The 17,069-nt window shown below is 41.6% G+C and overlaps 1 protein-coding gene across 7 annotated transcripts in view; it reads right to left on the reverse strand.

Moving 5' to 3' along the window:
* Window positions 1-3,984: 3,984 nt before the first annotated feature.
* Window positions 3,985-17,069, reverse strand: part of LOC109889209 (phosphatidylinositol 4-phosphate 5-kinase type-1 gamma-like) — an 83,903-nt gene continuing 70,818 nt past the window's right edge. For all 7 annotated transcript variants that reach the window (XR_004209666.1, XM_031822604.1, XM_031822603.1 and 4 more), the window contains one exon: window positions 3,985-8,787. Coding sequence is in view for 6 of the 7 variants with exons in the window: in XM_031822604.1 (XP_031678464.1) it covers window positions 8,785-8,787 (3 nt within the window). In the remaining variant the exon portion in view is untranslated. The remainder of the gene's footprint in view (window positions 8,788-17,069) is intronic.

Raw genomic sequence — 17,069 nt, forward strand, 5'->3', positions numbered from 1 at the left:
GACTGTTAGTAAATGCTGCATGCCTTCAGAATCCTTCAACCCACAATGGGCGCTATGCCCAATCTTTTTCTCCCGGCCTACATATTACCTGCGAATAAAAGAACACAAAACAATACATACAGGACTGTAATGGGTCAAAAATGTAAAAGCATAAAACCCCAGAACCTTCCATCCACTCTCCCAGGAGACTTAGGGGAGTGTGAAAATAAAAGATCTGGGCTAAATGATTAAATCTATGCCAAGATGCTGATTAGATTACCCATTGGGATATGGAGAAGCAGGTCTCATAGAGAGGTTCTTCTGAGGCATCGTCACAGCAGAAGGGGAATGAGGGGAGGGTGATGCTCCACTTCTCCATGCTACTGCTCTATATTGTCTCCCTCTCATCCCCTTCTTCTTCCAGCAGCTGGTGACTCTGCAGAGAATCTAAACTGTCCACCTGCAGAAAAGAGGAACATAAAGCCAACAACTCAGTCATATTGTAATAATGATGCATAAATGCTCTGTTGCTTGTGTTTTGTGAAACCTCAGCTGTGCTTCTTCATGAGAACGGTCTACTGCAACTAAGGGAGCGTAACAAGACTTGTAGCAATACATTGAATATTGATCATTTTTAGTCTGAGTAACAGTGCCGTGAGCAAAATATATCAATGTGTACTGGTCATCAATTGTACACGATTTACAATAAAACAAAAGGATGAGTCTCACCAGTTTTTATGCCTTTTTCTCCCATTCCTTGCTCTTGTCTAATACCTGCATCCAGTCTTGCCTCCTCTGGTCATCTCTCCCAGCCTCCTTCTCCAGGACGAAGTGCAGGTTGGTTCTCAGGTTGAAGAACCCCTCCTTCAGGCCACCCATGTGGGGGGTGAAGTGCTGTGGTCCCTTCTCCAGGCCACAGACCAGTCTGCACCTCAGAAGGTCTGCCTTTACGTGGTGCTGTACATCTGCCAGGTCCTTCTGACGCATCCTCAGGCTATTCAGGGCAAACTCCCTCTACTCAATTTGGGTTCTCAGCTTCTTTCTGTTAGAGTGGAGAGAGAGGGGATATAAGGGAGTTATATCATGTACAATCAGGGGCGGCAGGTAGCCTAGTCGTTGGAGCGTTGGACTTGTTACCGAAAGGTTGCGAGATTGAATCCCCGAGCTGACAAGGTAAAAATCAGTTGTTCTGCCCCTGAACAAGGCAGTTAACCCACTGTTCCTAAGCCGTCATTGAAAATGAGAATCTGTTCTTAAAACTGACTTGCCTCGTTAAATAAATGTACATTAGATTTTTTAAATCATTGGCTAGGGTCACTGTTGTATCTTCATTGTTTTAATCTGTTTTTATTTGTATCAATAAAGGAAAGTGTGTGTGTGCTTATGTTAACCTGAGATCCTTGATAGTGTCTTGCAGCTCTTTCTCATATCTAACGGATCTCTCAAGCTCCTTGTTTGCTTTTGACTGCTCCTCCAGCAATTGAGTGTTCAAGGCAACAACTAATCAAGCCAATATGAAATCAGGATTATACAGTGACAGGGAAACATCTGATATAATCTTCAACATTATGCACTCACTCTGGCTGTGCAGCTCCTGCTCTGTTGAAGACTATTTCTTTGTAGCTCTGTTCAGTGTCTGTTGAAGCTTCCCCACCTCCTTTATATGCCCAAACTCAGTCTTGTCCAGTGCATCCTGCAGAATCTCCAATTTCTCAATGGCACTCTGAAGACCTGAGGGTCTGGATGTTCTTCTCAAAGGAAGCCAGGTTCTGTTGCAGAGACTGGGTCCTCTCTTGGGAGTCCCCAAGGATTTTCTGCAGACTTTGGCCTCTCTTCTCAGACTCCTCCAGGTCCTGCTGAAGGGACTGGAGCTTCTTCTCAGAGACCCAGAGGATTTTCTGCACACTCTGAGTCCTCTCATTGGAGCCCATGAGATTGTGCTGCAAAGACAGGACCTGTCCCTCAAACTCCTTGAGTTTCTGCTCCATGGAGTATACCTTGTCCTCAGACAGCCTGAGGCTCTGCTGGAATGTGAGCTTGGAGCTCTTGTTCTCCTGCTTATCAGAATGGATGGACAGGTGGAGGCTCTTGATCACAGTCTCTTGTCGGCTCTTGGTATCTCTGAACTCCAATGTTATGACATCGTTCTCAGAGAGTAGGCGCGTAAGGTCGGATGAGATCAGGTAGGTCTGCACGTCATCCTTCATTCAAACACGGCACAAAGAATAAATACAGGATGGTCACACATGACCATGAATATTATCCTATAGCAGGGATCATCAACTAGATTCAGCTGTGGGACAATAATGTTTTTGAAGCCGATTTCCTGGTGTTTTTTGTTGTTGTCTATTATGTCGAACAATGAAAATTCCACACACATTCCTTTCTCCAACTTTTTTATTTATTATTTTGCTCAGTAAACTTGGCTGGCCAAATAAAACCATGCTGCCAGTTGGGGAACCTTGTCCTATAGCCTTACATCATAGGGCGGCGCACAATTGGCCCAGCATCATCCGGGTTAGGGTTTGGCCAGGGTAGGCCGTCATTGTAAATAACAATTTGTTCTTAACTGACTTGCCTAGTTAAATAAAGGTTAAATAAAATAAATGTAAAAAACACCTAAATCAAAAAGGGAAACACTTCAGTACCTACCCTGTTTTTTGTAAATGCTAATTTCAAAAGGAACTCTTGGAGGGAGGGGGTATGTAAGATAATGTGTTTGTCCTGCTGGTCTTTCCTGTGACAGCTATCCTCCAATGCTGATGACTTAGTCACCAATTTGCATGCATCTGAATGAATTTGATCCAAAATAGGCTGAGAACATAAAACATAACACGCTTTTGTTTTTCAGGCAGATTTCCACAGCAGAACACAGAGCCATGGCCAACTACTGGATACTAAAAGAAAACCATAAAAACAATTTAAACAGTGATTTGCAACTATGCATCATCAATCATTATCATACTGCACCTTCATGTGGGCATGGACCATGGCTTCAACTTCTTTGTATGACATTTTGGACCTGTCTATTTCATCATGAAGCTGTCTTGTTATAACATTGTAGAATTCTAGAAAATAAAAGAGTGAATTACACCCTATAACATTTTATAAAAAAGAAAAATAGGAATTTCTTGAACCTGTCTCCAAAAAAAAGGCCCAAATCAAGACAGTGTTTGTCTTATCACTGGGTTGATTTCTCTCATCACTAAGAACTCCAGATGCTGGACTTGAGCATCTACTATTGCCTTCATTTGACATTTTGTCTCCAAGACCCTGGAACAAACCAGACAGTTAAATAAGATATATAAAATACAAATATTTGCTACTGAACATGAGAGGACAACAAACCTTGCAAGACAGGTCCTCCCATGTGGGGAGAGTTTTAGTGAAGTCTCCATTGTCCATCATCATGTCAAAAGAGGGTGAAAAACCCTCACTATAGCTATAGATTAAAAAATGAGACTTCTAATCCAAATTTTTAAACAAATTATGGATGTGCTAGATTTCAGTATTATATGTGCTAGTCCTCAGTGGCGGTTCTGGGGGGGGGGGGGGGGGGGGGCAGTGCCCCTGTGACAACAATTTGGACCCCCTTGTGGCCCCCCTAAATGTGGAGTATGAAATCATTTTTACATAACTAATTTTTGCTATTCTTTTTTTTTTACATCCATTATTAGACAGTGGCAAAGATGATGATTTTGAACATGGTCTTTTTGCTTGCTAATGCCTGCAATGCAGTGAAGAAAACGATGACATCAATAACTTCTAAAGTAATTGGCCCCTTTAACAGTACAACTGCCCCCCCCCCCAGTTGAAATGGTCTAGAACCGCCACTGCTAGTCCTATAAATCATAAAATATCATTAGCTAGCTAACCTTTCAAAACGTAGCTCTGTTGTTCTCCAAAGAAACCTGATTTACGATTTGAGCGTTCCATTCGTTCATTCCCGCCCTCTGGCTCTGGCACTTTGTTCATGAGAATGTCTCAGTGACATAAATAGACACGTTGGTATTCGTTTTTTTTTATTGACATGTAAATTAAGAGAATGACATACAATTGAATCATCCCAGCACTTTGACCGTTTATTTTAGTTACATTTTAGTAATTTATCAGACGCTCTTATCCAGAGCGATTTACAGTAGTGAATGCATTGACATAAATAGACATGTTGGTATTCGTTTTAAAAATGATTTTGTTTTACTTAATTTGTTTTTCCGCAACTTTTTATTGACATATAAATTAAGAGAAGGACATACAATTGAATCATCCCAGCGCTTTGACAGTTTCTTTTGGTTACATTTCAGAAATTTATCAGACGCTCTTATCTAGAGCGATTTACAGTACTGAATGTATACATTTTCTTACTGGTCCCCCGTGGGAATCAACCTAAAACCCTGGCGTTGCAAGCGGCATGCTTTACCAACTGAGACACACGGGACCAGACATTTGACAAGACATTTTAATGTCACTGGTCTCAGATATATAGCTCAATGTTTTAATGGAATGGCACTGTCACAGGGCATATTTTCTCTTATCTAAAACATTCAAGCAAAATACCAATGAGAAAATTCAATTTAAAAAGACAATCAAAATAAAGATTATATAGCCACAATATGGGCAGGTAACGGTGCAAACAACTGTTGAGAACATGTATTACATTTCATTAGAACAGACTAATTAAGGATCAATGCATGTCAAAATATTTCATAAGAACCTCATAATTTTGACATAATAAAACCATGATTGCATAACATATTTAAACACTTTCCTACTATTCAATTGTATTGTTATAGCTGTAGGCCTCCTACTTAAAAGTGTAACCACCAGTCTAGTAATGAACTTCATTTGTGGTTTAGCATAATAATCAGCTCAGTTGACAAGTGACTCACTGGTAACCTCAGAAACGTTTCTGTAGTGATGAGGACCAACTACAGTAACATTTTCCTGAGTGTTGTTATGAAACATGTTCTTTACCTCCCTCATTCACCAGTACTGCTCAGATAAGATGTCATAAATCAAAGATATTTTTGAGTACTGTGCCTTGAACATCATGTTGCTATTCTCACCAGTTGAAAAGTTGAATTCTATACTAAGCAGGTCAATATGCTTCTCTTAAAATGTATCTTCTGTGTGCTTTATTGCAAGCTAAGGGGAAAAGGCCACACGAAAATCAAGCACATCACAATGAAGATTGTTTTTCACAGCATACGCTGAACAGTAGCACGAGAGACACATGGAGGGAATTCCCTGCTTGCCAACATTAGCTATATAGACATGGAATTACAGACACACACAACTTTGGAAACATGGGCAAATACTCTATTTCATAGACATATAACTGCTTTATTGAGTCCAAACACACAGTCCACACACACACACCTATTTATCCTCATGTATAAATAGATGAATATACACAGATATACAGTGCATTTGGAAAGTATTCAGACCCCTTAACTTTTTCCACATTTTGTTACGTTACAACCTTATTGTAAAATTGATTGTTTTTCATCAATCTACACACAATACCCCATGATGACAAAGCATAAACAGGTTGATTTTAGCAAATATATTAAAAATAAACAGAAATAACTTAAGTATTCAGACCCTTTGTTCAAAATTGAGATCAGGTGCATCCTGTTTCATTGATCATCCTTGAGATGTTTCTACAACATGATTGGAGTGACCAAGAACCCGATGGTCACTTTGACAGAGCTTCAGAGTTCCTCTGTGGAGATGGGAGAACCTTCCAGAAGGACAACCATCTCTGCAGCACTCCACCAATCAGGCCAGACAGAAGTCATTCCTCAGTAAATGGCACATGACAGCCCGCTTGGAGTTTGCCGAAAGGCACCTAAAGGACTCTGACCACGAGAAACAAGATTCTCTGGTCTGATGAATCCAAGATGGAACTCTTTGGCCTGAATGCCAAGCGTCACATCTGGAGGAAACTGGCACCATCCCTACGGTGAAGCATGGTGGTGGCAGCATCATGCTGTGGGGATGTTTTTCAGTGGCATGGACTGAGGGACTAGTCAGGATCGAGGGAAAGATGAACAGAGCAAAGTACAGAGAGATCCTTGATGAAAACCTGCTCCAGAGCGCTCAGGACTTCAGACTGGGGGCGAAGGTTCACCTTCAAACAGGACAGCCCTAAGCACACAGCCAAGACAGCGCAGGAGTGGCTTCGGGACAAGTCTCTGAATGTCCTTGAGTGGCCCAGCCAGAGCTCCCCATCCATCCTGACAGAGAGGATGTGCAGAGAAGAATGGGAGAAACTCACCAAATACAGGTGTGCCAAGCTTGTAGCGTCATACCAAAGAAGACTCAACACTGTAATCACTGCCAAAGGGGCTTGAACAAAGTATTGAGTAAAGGGTCTAAATAATGATGTAAATGTGATAGTTTTTTAAAATTGATATACACTTGCAAAAATGTCTAAACACCAGTTTTTTCTTTGTCATTATGAGGTATTGTGTGTATATTGAGGGTTACATTTTGAAAAATATATTTTAGAATAAGGCTGTAACGTAAACAAAAAGTGGAAAAAGTCAAGGGGTCTGAATACTTTCCCAATGCACTAGACATATTTCTGATATGCATATTCATTTTTAAATCATGCTGTCTCTGTAAAGGACTCCCTAAGTGAGGGCACATAGCGATTTGAAAACACACACACACACACACACACACACACACACACACACACACACACACACAAATACAGCTAAACTGTTGGAAGAACCCCTACTGATGTGCATGTACAGTAAAACTCTTCAGTTACAGATATCATACAGAGACAGCAGTGATTTATACACCATAAATAGAGCTGCATTTTGTCAGCTCATTAAAACATATGGTACAGTAATTCATGTGTTGCTCTTCATCTTTTCTTGCCGGCAGCAAAAAATTTAATCAAATAAAAATAATATTCTCCAATTCAAATTGAAAATATATTTATATCTTATAATATATGTATTTATAATTCTATATACACATTCTCAGGAGCACAACCACGGGATTGAACAAATGACTTGAAATTAATAAATACAACAGCACTAGAATGAAAAATCGAATCAATATTTAAAATTTAATGTCTATTTAAGGCAATTAAAAGTAACTACTGAACTGTAGAAAATATTGCTGCTATGGTCTCTTGATGACATTAACAACTGATTAACTGGCCACTGCACATAAGTATTTTACAAGTTCTGACACCTTGCCTCACATACAGACATACAAACACACCAACTTTAATTTAAACAGCCAAGTGTGAAACAGAAAAAGAGCAATAAAACTGTTAAAAATTTAACTTAAATCTTAAAACATGTAATCCACATGAAGACTAAAAAACATGAATCCTATGCCAGAGGATTGTGATAAAGATGTCACTTTCACATCTAATGATGGTTAATACATAAAGTGCAGCCTGAATTCCCTTTCTGATTAACCCTTACTAAATAACAGAAGTATGAATTAATTCTGGCCATGATATGATATTGTTATTTGTCCTAAGTAATCCAATCCATTAGCCTAAGGTCACTAGCCTGGCTGATCCGACTCAAGTGACTCACAGCAAGGGAGAGCTGTGACACACTGGTCTGGAAAGGAGGCCATTGTAAATGCAGTATTTGTACAGAGATGTGCTCCTGAATGTACTGAGTTTTGATTGGTTCTCTCAAACTTTTTTTTTCTTTCTTTTTTTTCCTGGGGAGGTTGAGCCCTCATGTTGTTTGGATTTGAAAATTCAACAGTTGTATTGGAGAGCTGTGAATGGCTGTCCATGTGGGTGTTGGAATGAGAAAAATACAGAAGAGAACCAATCAGTAAAACAAGCACATCCCCTTCCTTATCGTCGCATCGTGCCGACGTCAAAATAGCCTTTCCACACTCTGAAGTCAGGAGGACTTTGAGTTAGCCTACTAGCCTGGCTAATACCCATGTCCAGCAGAGCTCAAATCCAGAGCCAAAGTTTGATTGCTAAACTGTTGGCATTTCATTTCATATTAAGAGAACTCAATAACTCATTATGCTTGGAATTGTTTGTTGTTGTTGCATTTATCCAAAAGCTGGGTGGTCCTGGAAGACATTGTAATGATGTAGGATTCTGAAATGATAGACAATGTCTCAACATTAGTTAGTGTTGCAATGATCTGGTTTTGAGGCTTGGAGACTCATGAGAGGTGCATTCAGCAGGAGTGTATGGGAAGTGTAGCAATACTGTGATAGAAATGTCAAAATAAATACTTGACAACTAAAAAATAAACCTGTCAAATAATACAGTAGGCTTATAAATATGCACAAAATCACGTTTTGTGAAACACAGTCTAGCAATAATCTTTTCTGTTTATGAAAATAAATAAAGTGGTGAAAAAAGTTCAGAAAATAAAGAAACTAAACTAAAAACAAAGAAAAAGCTATCAATATCAATAAAATACATGTGACCATTTGACTTAATCAACCGTTGGGAATGTGTGGCGAGTAACAGAGACGACTCAACGCCCCTGTTCTCATGGGGCATGCTAGACGTAGCATAGCCATTTGAGGCCCTGTTTTATCATGGTAGGGTCATTTTTGGTTGAGGTGGGGTGAAAGGAGAGGAATGGATCATATCATCAACACAATGATAACGGGATGTCTAGGGGGGTTTCCTCACAGTATTTCGTCTGTTCTGCTTTTGTATCCATGGTTTAAAATACAGGACAGGACTAGAATCATTCTGCTGCCTGCCACTCAAAGGCCTGGGGATCAATCTGATGGCTCCTCTCTCCACAGAGTCATTCTCCTCTCAGGTCTATGGAGGAGTGTTTACTGTTGGTGGAAGAAAAAAAAGAAAGAGAGAGAGAGAAAGAAAGACAGAAAGAAAGAGAGAGAGAAAGAAAGACAGAAAGAAAGAGAAAGGGGAATATAGGTTGTAAATATTTGGCATATATTCATGTCAATAATGTCAAATAAAATCTATTAATTCCCCCACAGCACTGTATAACTAGGGTATAACCCTTATCAAAGTACAGTTATTTATCAAAGGTCTATATCAATCATTCACAAGGCAGGCAAGGGAGGACATAAACACATAAAATAGAGGGTAGAAAGAGAGAAATGTAGTATTTTCCCTCATGAAGATCAGCTCAACAAAACATTTTCATGACTGTTTTTACATTTTGTATTCATCTATGTTGAGACAAACCCTAAGAGACAGTCTCCTTCCACTAGGCACTGTTAATGCCATGTCCCACAGGCTCTGCTTCAACTCATTCTGCTGGCAGTGGCAGCTCCTGTCTCATGGTGAGGTGGAAGTGACAGTTGTATGTGTGTGTGTCTTCTCTATGGGAAATAATGGGCCAGGGGTGGAAGTGACAACTCCATTCACAGCTACTTCCTCCTGGACTTTGACGAAGGGTCAGCCAGCCTGCTACAGCTCTGAGCTTCTACTACTACCGCAGCTTAGATTTCTTAAAATACCCCGGACTAAAATCAAATCAAAGTGTATTTGTCACATGCCCCGAATACAACAGGTGAACCAACCTTACAGTGAAATGCTTACCTACAGGCCCTAACCAACAGTGCAATTGTTAAGTAAAAAATAGGTATTAGGTTAACAATAGATAAGGAAATAAAAAAATAACAGTAAATAATAACAGTAGTGAGGCTATATACAGTAGTGAGGCTATATACAGTAATGAGGCTATAACAGTAGTGAGGTTATATACAGTAGTGAGGCTATATACAGTAGTGAGGCTATATACAGTAATGAGGCTATAACAGTAGTGAGGCTATATACAGTAGTGAGGCTATAACAGTAGTGAGGCTATAACAGTAGTGAGGCTATAACAGTAGTGAGGCTATATACAGTAGTGAGGCTATAACAGTAGTGAGGCTATAACAGTAGTGAGGCTATAACAGTAGTGAGGCTATAACAGTAGTGAGGCTATATACAGTAGTGAGGCTATAACAGTAGTGAGGCTATAACAGTAGTGAGGCTATATACAGTAGTGAGGCTATATACAGTAGTGAGGCTATAACAGCAGTGAGGCTATAACAGTACTGAGGCTATAACAGTACTGAGGCTATATACAGTAGTGAGGCTATATACAGTAGTGAGGCTATAACAGTAGTGAGGCTATAACAGTAGTGAGGCTACAACAGTAGTGAGGCTACAACAGTAGTGAGGCTATATACAGTAGTGAGGCTATAACAGTAGTGAGGCTATAACAGTAGTGAGGCTATAACAGTAGTGAGGCTATATACAGTAGTGAGGCTTTAACAGTAGTGAGGCTATAACAGTAGTGAGGCTATATACAGTAGTGAGGCTATATACAGTAGTGAGGCTATATACAGTAGTGAGGCTATATACAGTAGTGAGGCTATAACAGTAGTGAGGCTATAACAGTACTGAGGCTATAACAGTACTGAGGCTATATACAGTAGTGAGGCTATATACAGTAGTGAGGCTATAACAGTAGTGAGGCTATAACAGTAGTGAGGCTACAACAGTAGTGAGGCTACAACAGTACTGAGGCTATATACAGTAGTGAGGCTATATACAGTAGTGAGGCTATAACACTAGTGAGGCTATAACAGTAGTGAGGCTACAACAGTAGTGAGGCTACAACAGTACTGAGACTATATACAGTAGTGAGGCTATAACAGTAGTGAGGCTATAACAGTAGTGAGGCTATAACAGTAGTGAGGCTATAACAGTAATGAGGCTATATACAGTAGTGAGGCTATATACAGTAGTGAGGTTATAACAGTAATGAGGCTATATACAGTAGTGATGCTATAACATTAGTGAGGCTATAACAGTAGTGAGGCTATATACAGTAGTGAGGCTACATACAGTAGTGAGGCTACATACAGTAGTGAGGCTACATACAGTAGTGAGTCTATATACAGTAGTGAGGCTATAACAGTAATGAGGCTATATACAGTAGTGAGGCTATATATAGTAGTGAGGCTATAACAGTAGTGAGGCTACATACAGTAGTGAGGCTACATACAGTAGTGAGGCTACATACAGTAGTGAGGCTACAACAGTAGTGAGGATATATACAGTTGTGAGGCTATATACAGTAGTGAGGCTACATACAGTAGTGAGGCTATATACAGTAGTGAGGCTACATACAGTAGTGAGGTTATATACAGTAGTGAGGCTATATACAGTAGTGAGGCTATAACAGTAGTGAGTCTATAACAGTAGTGAGGCTATATACAGTAGTGAGGCTATAACAGTAGTGAGGCTATAACAGTAGTGAGGCTATAACAGTAGTGAGGCTATAACAGTAGTGAGGCTATATACAGTAGCTAGGCTACATACAGGCACTGGTTAGTCTGACTAATTGAGGTCGTATGTACATGTAGTTATGGTTAAAGTGACTATGCATATGCTAAACAGAGAGTAGCAGTAGCGTAAAAGAGGGGTTGGCGGGTGGCAGAACACAATGCAGATAGTCCGGGTAGCCATTGTGCGGGGGCCCCAGTTAGTCGGGCAAATTGAGGTAGTATTTACATGAATGCAAAGTTAAAGTGACTATGCATATACGATAAACAGAGAGCAGCAGCAGCGTAAAAGAGGGGTTGGGGGAGGGAGCACACAATGCAAATAGTCTGGGTAGCCATTTGATGACCTGTTTAGGAGTCTTACAGCTTGGGGGTAAAAACTGTTGAGAAGCCATTTGGTCGTAGACTTGGCACTCCGGTACCGCTTGCCATGCGGTAGTAGAGAAAACAGTCTGACTGGGGTGGCTGGGGTCTTTGACATTTTTTAGGGCCTTCCTCTGACACCACCTGGTGTAGAGGTCCTGGATGGCAGGCCGCTTAGCCCCAGTGATGTACTGGGCCGTACGCACTACCCTCTGTACTGCCTTGCGGTCAGAGGCCGCGCAGTTGCAGTACCAGGCAGTGATGCTCTCGATGTTGCAGCTGTAGAACCTTTTGATGATCTGAGGACCCATGCCCAAACTTTTTAGTTTCCTGAGGGGGAATAGGCTTTGTCGTGCCCTCCTCTAAACTGTCTTGGTGTGCTTGGACCATGGACCAAAACTGTCTTGGTGATGTGGACACCAAGGAACTTGAAGCTCTTAACCTGCTCCACTACAACCATGTCGATGTGAATTGGGGCGTGCTCTGCCCTCCTTTTCCTGTAGTCCACGATCATCACCTTTGTCTTGATCGCATTGAGGGAGAGGTTTTTGTCCTGGCACCACACTTCCAGGTCTCTGACCTCCTCCCCATAGGTTGTCTCATCGTTGTCGGTGATTAGGCCTACCACCGCTGTGTCGTCGGCAAACTAAATGATGGTGTTGGAGTCGTGCTTGGCCACGCAGTCATGGGTGAACAGGGAGTACAGGAGGAGACTAAGCACGCACCCCTGAGGGGCCCCTGTGTTGAGGATCAGCATGGCAATGAGGATCAGCATGTGTTGTGGCCTACCCTTACCACCTGGGGCGGCCCATCAGGAAGTCCAGGATCCAGTTGCAGAGGGAGGTGTTTTGTCCCAGGGTCCTTAGCTTCGTGATGAGCTTTGAGGGAACTATGGTGTTGAATGCTGAGCTGTAGTCAATGCACAGCATTCTCACGTAGGTGTTCCTTTTGTCCAGGTGGGAAAGGGCAGTGTGGAGTGCCATAGAGATTGCGTCATCTGTGGATCTGTTGGGGCGGTATGAAAATTGGAGTGGGTCTAGGGTTTCTGGGATAATGGTGTTGATGTGAGCCATGACCAGCGTTTCAAAGCACTTCATGGCTACAGACATGAGTGCTATGGGTCGGTAGTCATTTAGGCAGGTTACCTTGGTGTTCTTGGGCACAGGGACTATGGTGGTCTGCTTGAAACTCGGCCAGGGACAGGTTGAAAATGTCAGTGAAGACATGTTAGTTGGTCAGCACATGCGCAGAGTACACATCCTGGTAATCCGTCGGCCTTGTGAATGTTGACCTGTTTAAATGTCTTACTCACATTGGCTACGGCAAGCGTGATCATCCAGTTGTTGGGAACAGCTGGTGCTCTCATGCATGCTTTAGTGTTGCTTGCCTCGAAGCGCACATATAAGTCATTGAGCTTGTCTGGTAGGCTTGTGTCACTGGGCAGCTCGCGGCTGGGCTTCCCTTTGTAGTCTGTAATAGTTTGCAAGCCCTGCCACATCCGACGAGCATCTGAGCCGGTGTAGTAGGATTTAATCTTAGTCCTGTATTTACGGTTTGCCTGTTTGATGGTTCGTTAGAGTCCTGCTTCTTGAAAGCGGCAGCTCTACCCTTTAGCTCAGTGTGGATGTTGCCTGTAATCCATGGATTCTGGTTGGGGTATGTACATACGGTCACTGTGGGGACAACGTCATCGATGCACTTATTGATGAAGCCGGTGACTGATGTGGTATACTCCTCATTGCCATGGGATGAGTCCCAGAACATCTGTGCTAGCAAAACAGTCCTGTAGCTTAGCATCTGCATAATCTGACCACTTCCGTATTGAGCGAGTCACTGGTACTTCCTGCTTTAGTTTTTGCTTGTAAGCAGGAATCAGGAGGATATAATTATGGTCAGACACGCGTCTCTGTGTGTGGAGTAAAGGAAGTAATTTTTTTTCTCTGATTGCACATGTAACATGTTGGTAGAAATGTGGTAAAACGGATTTAACTTTCGCTGCATTAAAGTCCCCGACCACTAGGAGAGCCGTCTCTGGATGAGCATTTTCTTGTTTGATTAAGACCGCAGTTTGTTGCAGTCTAAGTACCAGCATTGGTTTGTGGTGGCAAATAGACAGCTGCAAAAAATATAGATGACTCTCTTGGTAGATAGTGTGGTCTACAGCTTATCATGAGATGAGGTTTTGTTCGCCTGAGGTAGAGTATCTCATGATAAGTTGTAGACCACACTATCTACCAAGAGAGTTCATCTATATTCTTCGTAGCTGTCTATTTACCACCACAAAACGATGCTGGCACTCTACCTCAGGCGAGCAAAACCTAGAAACTTCCTTAATATTCAATTTTGCGCACCAGCTGTTACTGACAAATAGACACAGACCACCACCCCTTGTCTAACCAGAGGCAGCTGTTCTGTCCTGCCGATGCATCGAAAACCCAGCCAGCTGTATGTTATCCACGTCGTCGTTCATCCATGACTCGGTGAAACATAAGATATTACAGTTTATAATTACCTGTTGGTAGGATAGTCTTAATCAGAGCACATCCAGTTTATTATCCAATGATTCTACATTGGCCAATAGGACGGATGGTAGAGGCGGGTTACCCACTCGCTGACGAATTCCCACAAGGCGCCTGGACCTGCGTCCCCTGTATTGGAGTCTTTTCTTCATGTGAATGATGGGGATTTGGGCCTGATCTGGTATCTTGAGTAAATCTTTCGCTTTTGAAATGCGAAAGAAAAATCTTTGTCCAGTACGAGGTGAATGATCACTGTCCTGATATCCAGAAGCTCTTTTTGGTCATAAGAGACGGTGGCAGAAACATTATGTACAAAATAAGTTACAAAAAATGCAAAACCCTCCCACAAAAATCACACAATTGGTTAGGAGCCCGTAAAATGGCAGCCAGCTCCTCCGGCGCCATATTGTGTGTAGATTGATGAAGAATATGGCTGTAACATAACAATATGTGAAAAAAGTCAAGGGGTCTGAATACTTTCCGAATGCACTGTACGTACCAGCATCGGTTTGGCGGCAGGTAGCCTAGTGATTAGAACGTTGGACTAGTAACCGAAAGGTTGCAAGATCAAATCCCCGAGCTGACAAGGTAAAAATCTGTTGTTCTGCCCCTGAACAAGGCTGTTATCCCACTCTTCCCAGGTAGGCCCTCATTGAAAATAAGAATTTGTTCTTAACCGACTTGCCTAGTTAAATAAAAGGTTAAACAAATGTGTGGGGTACAGAGATGAGTCAGTCATTAAAAAATCATGTTAAACAATATTATTGCACACAGAGTGAGTCCATGCAATTAATTTTTAACTTACTTATTTAGGCTTGTCATAACAAAGGAGGGGAATACTTATTGAGGGGAATACTTATTGACTTAAAGATTTGTAAATCCACTGACATTATGGGGTATTGTGTGTCGGCCATTGATAAAAAAAAATTGAAATGGAATCTATTTTAAATTCAGGCTGTAATAAAATAAAATGTGGAATAAGTCAACGGGTATGAATACTTTATGAAGGCACTGGATGTGTACTAAAGTAGTCAAAAATGTAGTATTTGATTCCATATTCCCGAGCATGCAATGTGGTTCTACAAACTTGTTGGATATATTTGCTGTTTGTTTTGGTTGTTTCAGATTATTTTGTTCCCAATGGAAATTAATGGTAAATAATGTATTGTGTCGTTTGAGTTACTTTTATTGTAAATAATAATATAATATGTTTCTAAACACTTCTACAGTTGTGGCCAAATGTTTTGAGAATGACACAAAAATTTATTTCCACAAAGTTTGCTGCTTCAGTGTCTTTAGATATTTTTGTCAGATGTTACTATGGAATACTGAAGTATAATTACAAGCATTTCATAAGTGTCATAGGCTTTTATTGACAATTACATGAAGTTGATGCAAAGAGTCAATATTTCCAGTGTTGACCCTTCTTTTTCAAGACCTCTGCAATCCACCCTGGCATGCTGTCAATTAACTTCTGGGCCAATGATGGCAGCCCATTCTTTCATAGTCAATGCTTGGAGTTTGTCAGAATTTGTGGGTTGTTTGTCCACCCGCCTCTTGAGGATTGACCACAAGTTCTCAATGGGATTAAGGTCTGGGGAGTTTCCTGGCTATGGACCCAAAATATTGATGTTTTGTTCCCCGAGTCACTTAGTTATCACGTTTGCCTTATGGCAATGTGCTCCATCATGGTGGAAAAGGCATTGTTTTTCACCCAACTGTTCCTGGATGGTTGGGAGAATTTGCTCTCAGAGGATGTGTTGGTACCATTCTTTATTCATGGCTGTGTTCTTAGGCAAACTTGTGAGTGAGCCCACTTCCTTGGCAGAGAAGCAACCCCACACATGAATTGTCTCAGGATGCTTTACTGTTGGCTTGACACAGGACTGATGGTAGCGCTCAACTTGTCTTCTCTGGACAAGCTTTTATCCGGATGCCTCAAACAATCGGAAAGGGGATTCATCAGAGAAAATTACTTTACCCCAGTCCTCAGGAGTCCAATCCCTGTACCTTTTGCAGAATATCAGTCTGTCCATGATGTTTTTCCTGGAGAGAAGTGGCTTCTTTGCTGCCCTTCTTGACACCAGGTCATCCTCCAAAAGTCTTCGCATCACTGTGCGTGCAGGTGCACTCACACCTGCCTGCTGCCATTCCTGAACAAGCTCTGTACTGGTGGTGCCCCGATCCCGCAGCTGAATCAACTTTGGCTGGACTTTCTTGGGACTTTAGGAGAAGGTCCTGGCGCTTGCTGGACTTTCTTGGGTGCCCTGAAGCCTTCTTCACAACAATTGAACCACTCTCCTTGAAGTTCTTGAGGATCCAATAAATGATTGATTTAGGTGCAATCTTCCTGGCAGCAATATCCTTGCCTGTGAAGCCCTTTTTGTGCAAAGCAATGATGATGGCACGTGTTTCCTTGCAGGTAACCATGGTTGACAGAGGAAGAACAATGATTCCAAGCACCACCCTCCTTTTGAAGCTTCCAGTCTGTTATTCATACTCAATCAGCATGACAGAGTGATCTCCAGCTTTGTCCTGGTCAACACTCACACCTGTGTTAACGAGAGAATCACTGACATGTTGTCAGCTGGTCCTTTTGTGGCAGTGCTGAAATGCAGTGGATTTTTTTTTTTGGGGGGGGGGGGGGATTCAGTTCATTTGCATGGCAAAGAGGGACTTTGCAATTAATTGAAATTCATCTGATCACTCTTCATAACATTCTGGAGTATATGCAAATTGCCAACATACAAACTGAGGCAGCAGACTTTGTGAAAATTAATATTTGTGTCATTCTCAAAACTTTTGGCCACGACTATACATTAAGGTGGATGCTACCATGAGTATGGATAGTCCTAAATTAATTGTGAATAATAATAAGTGAGAAAGTTAGACGCACAAATATCATAACAAGAGATGCTAACCCTCTCACCA

Source organism: Oncorhynchus kisutch, linkage group LG4 (assembly GCF_002021735.2).
Source record: "Oncorhynchus kisutch isolate 150728-3 linkage group LG4, Okis_V2, whole genome shotgun sequence".
NCBI classification, from domain to species: Eukaryota; Metazoa; Chordata; class Actinopteri; order Salmoniformes; family Salmonidae; genus Oncorhynchus; species Oncorhynchus kisutch.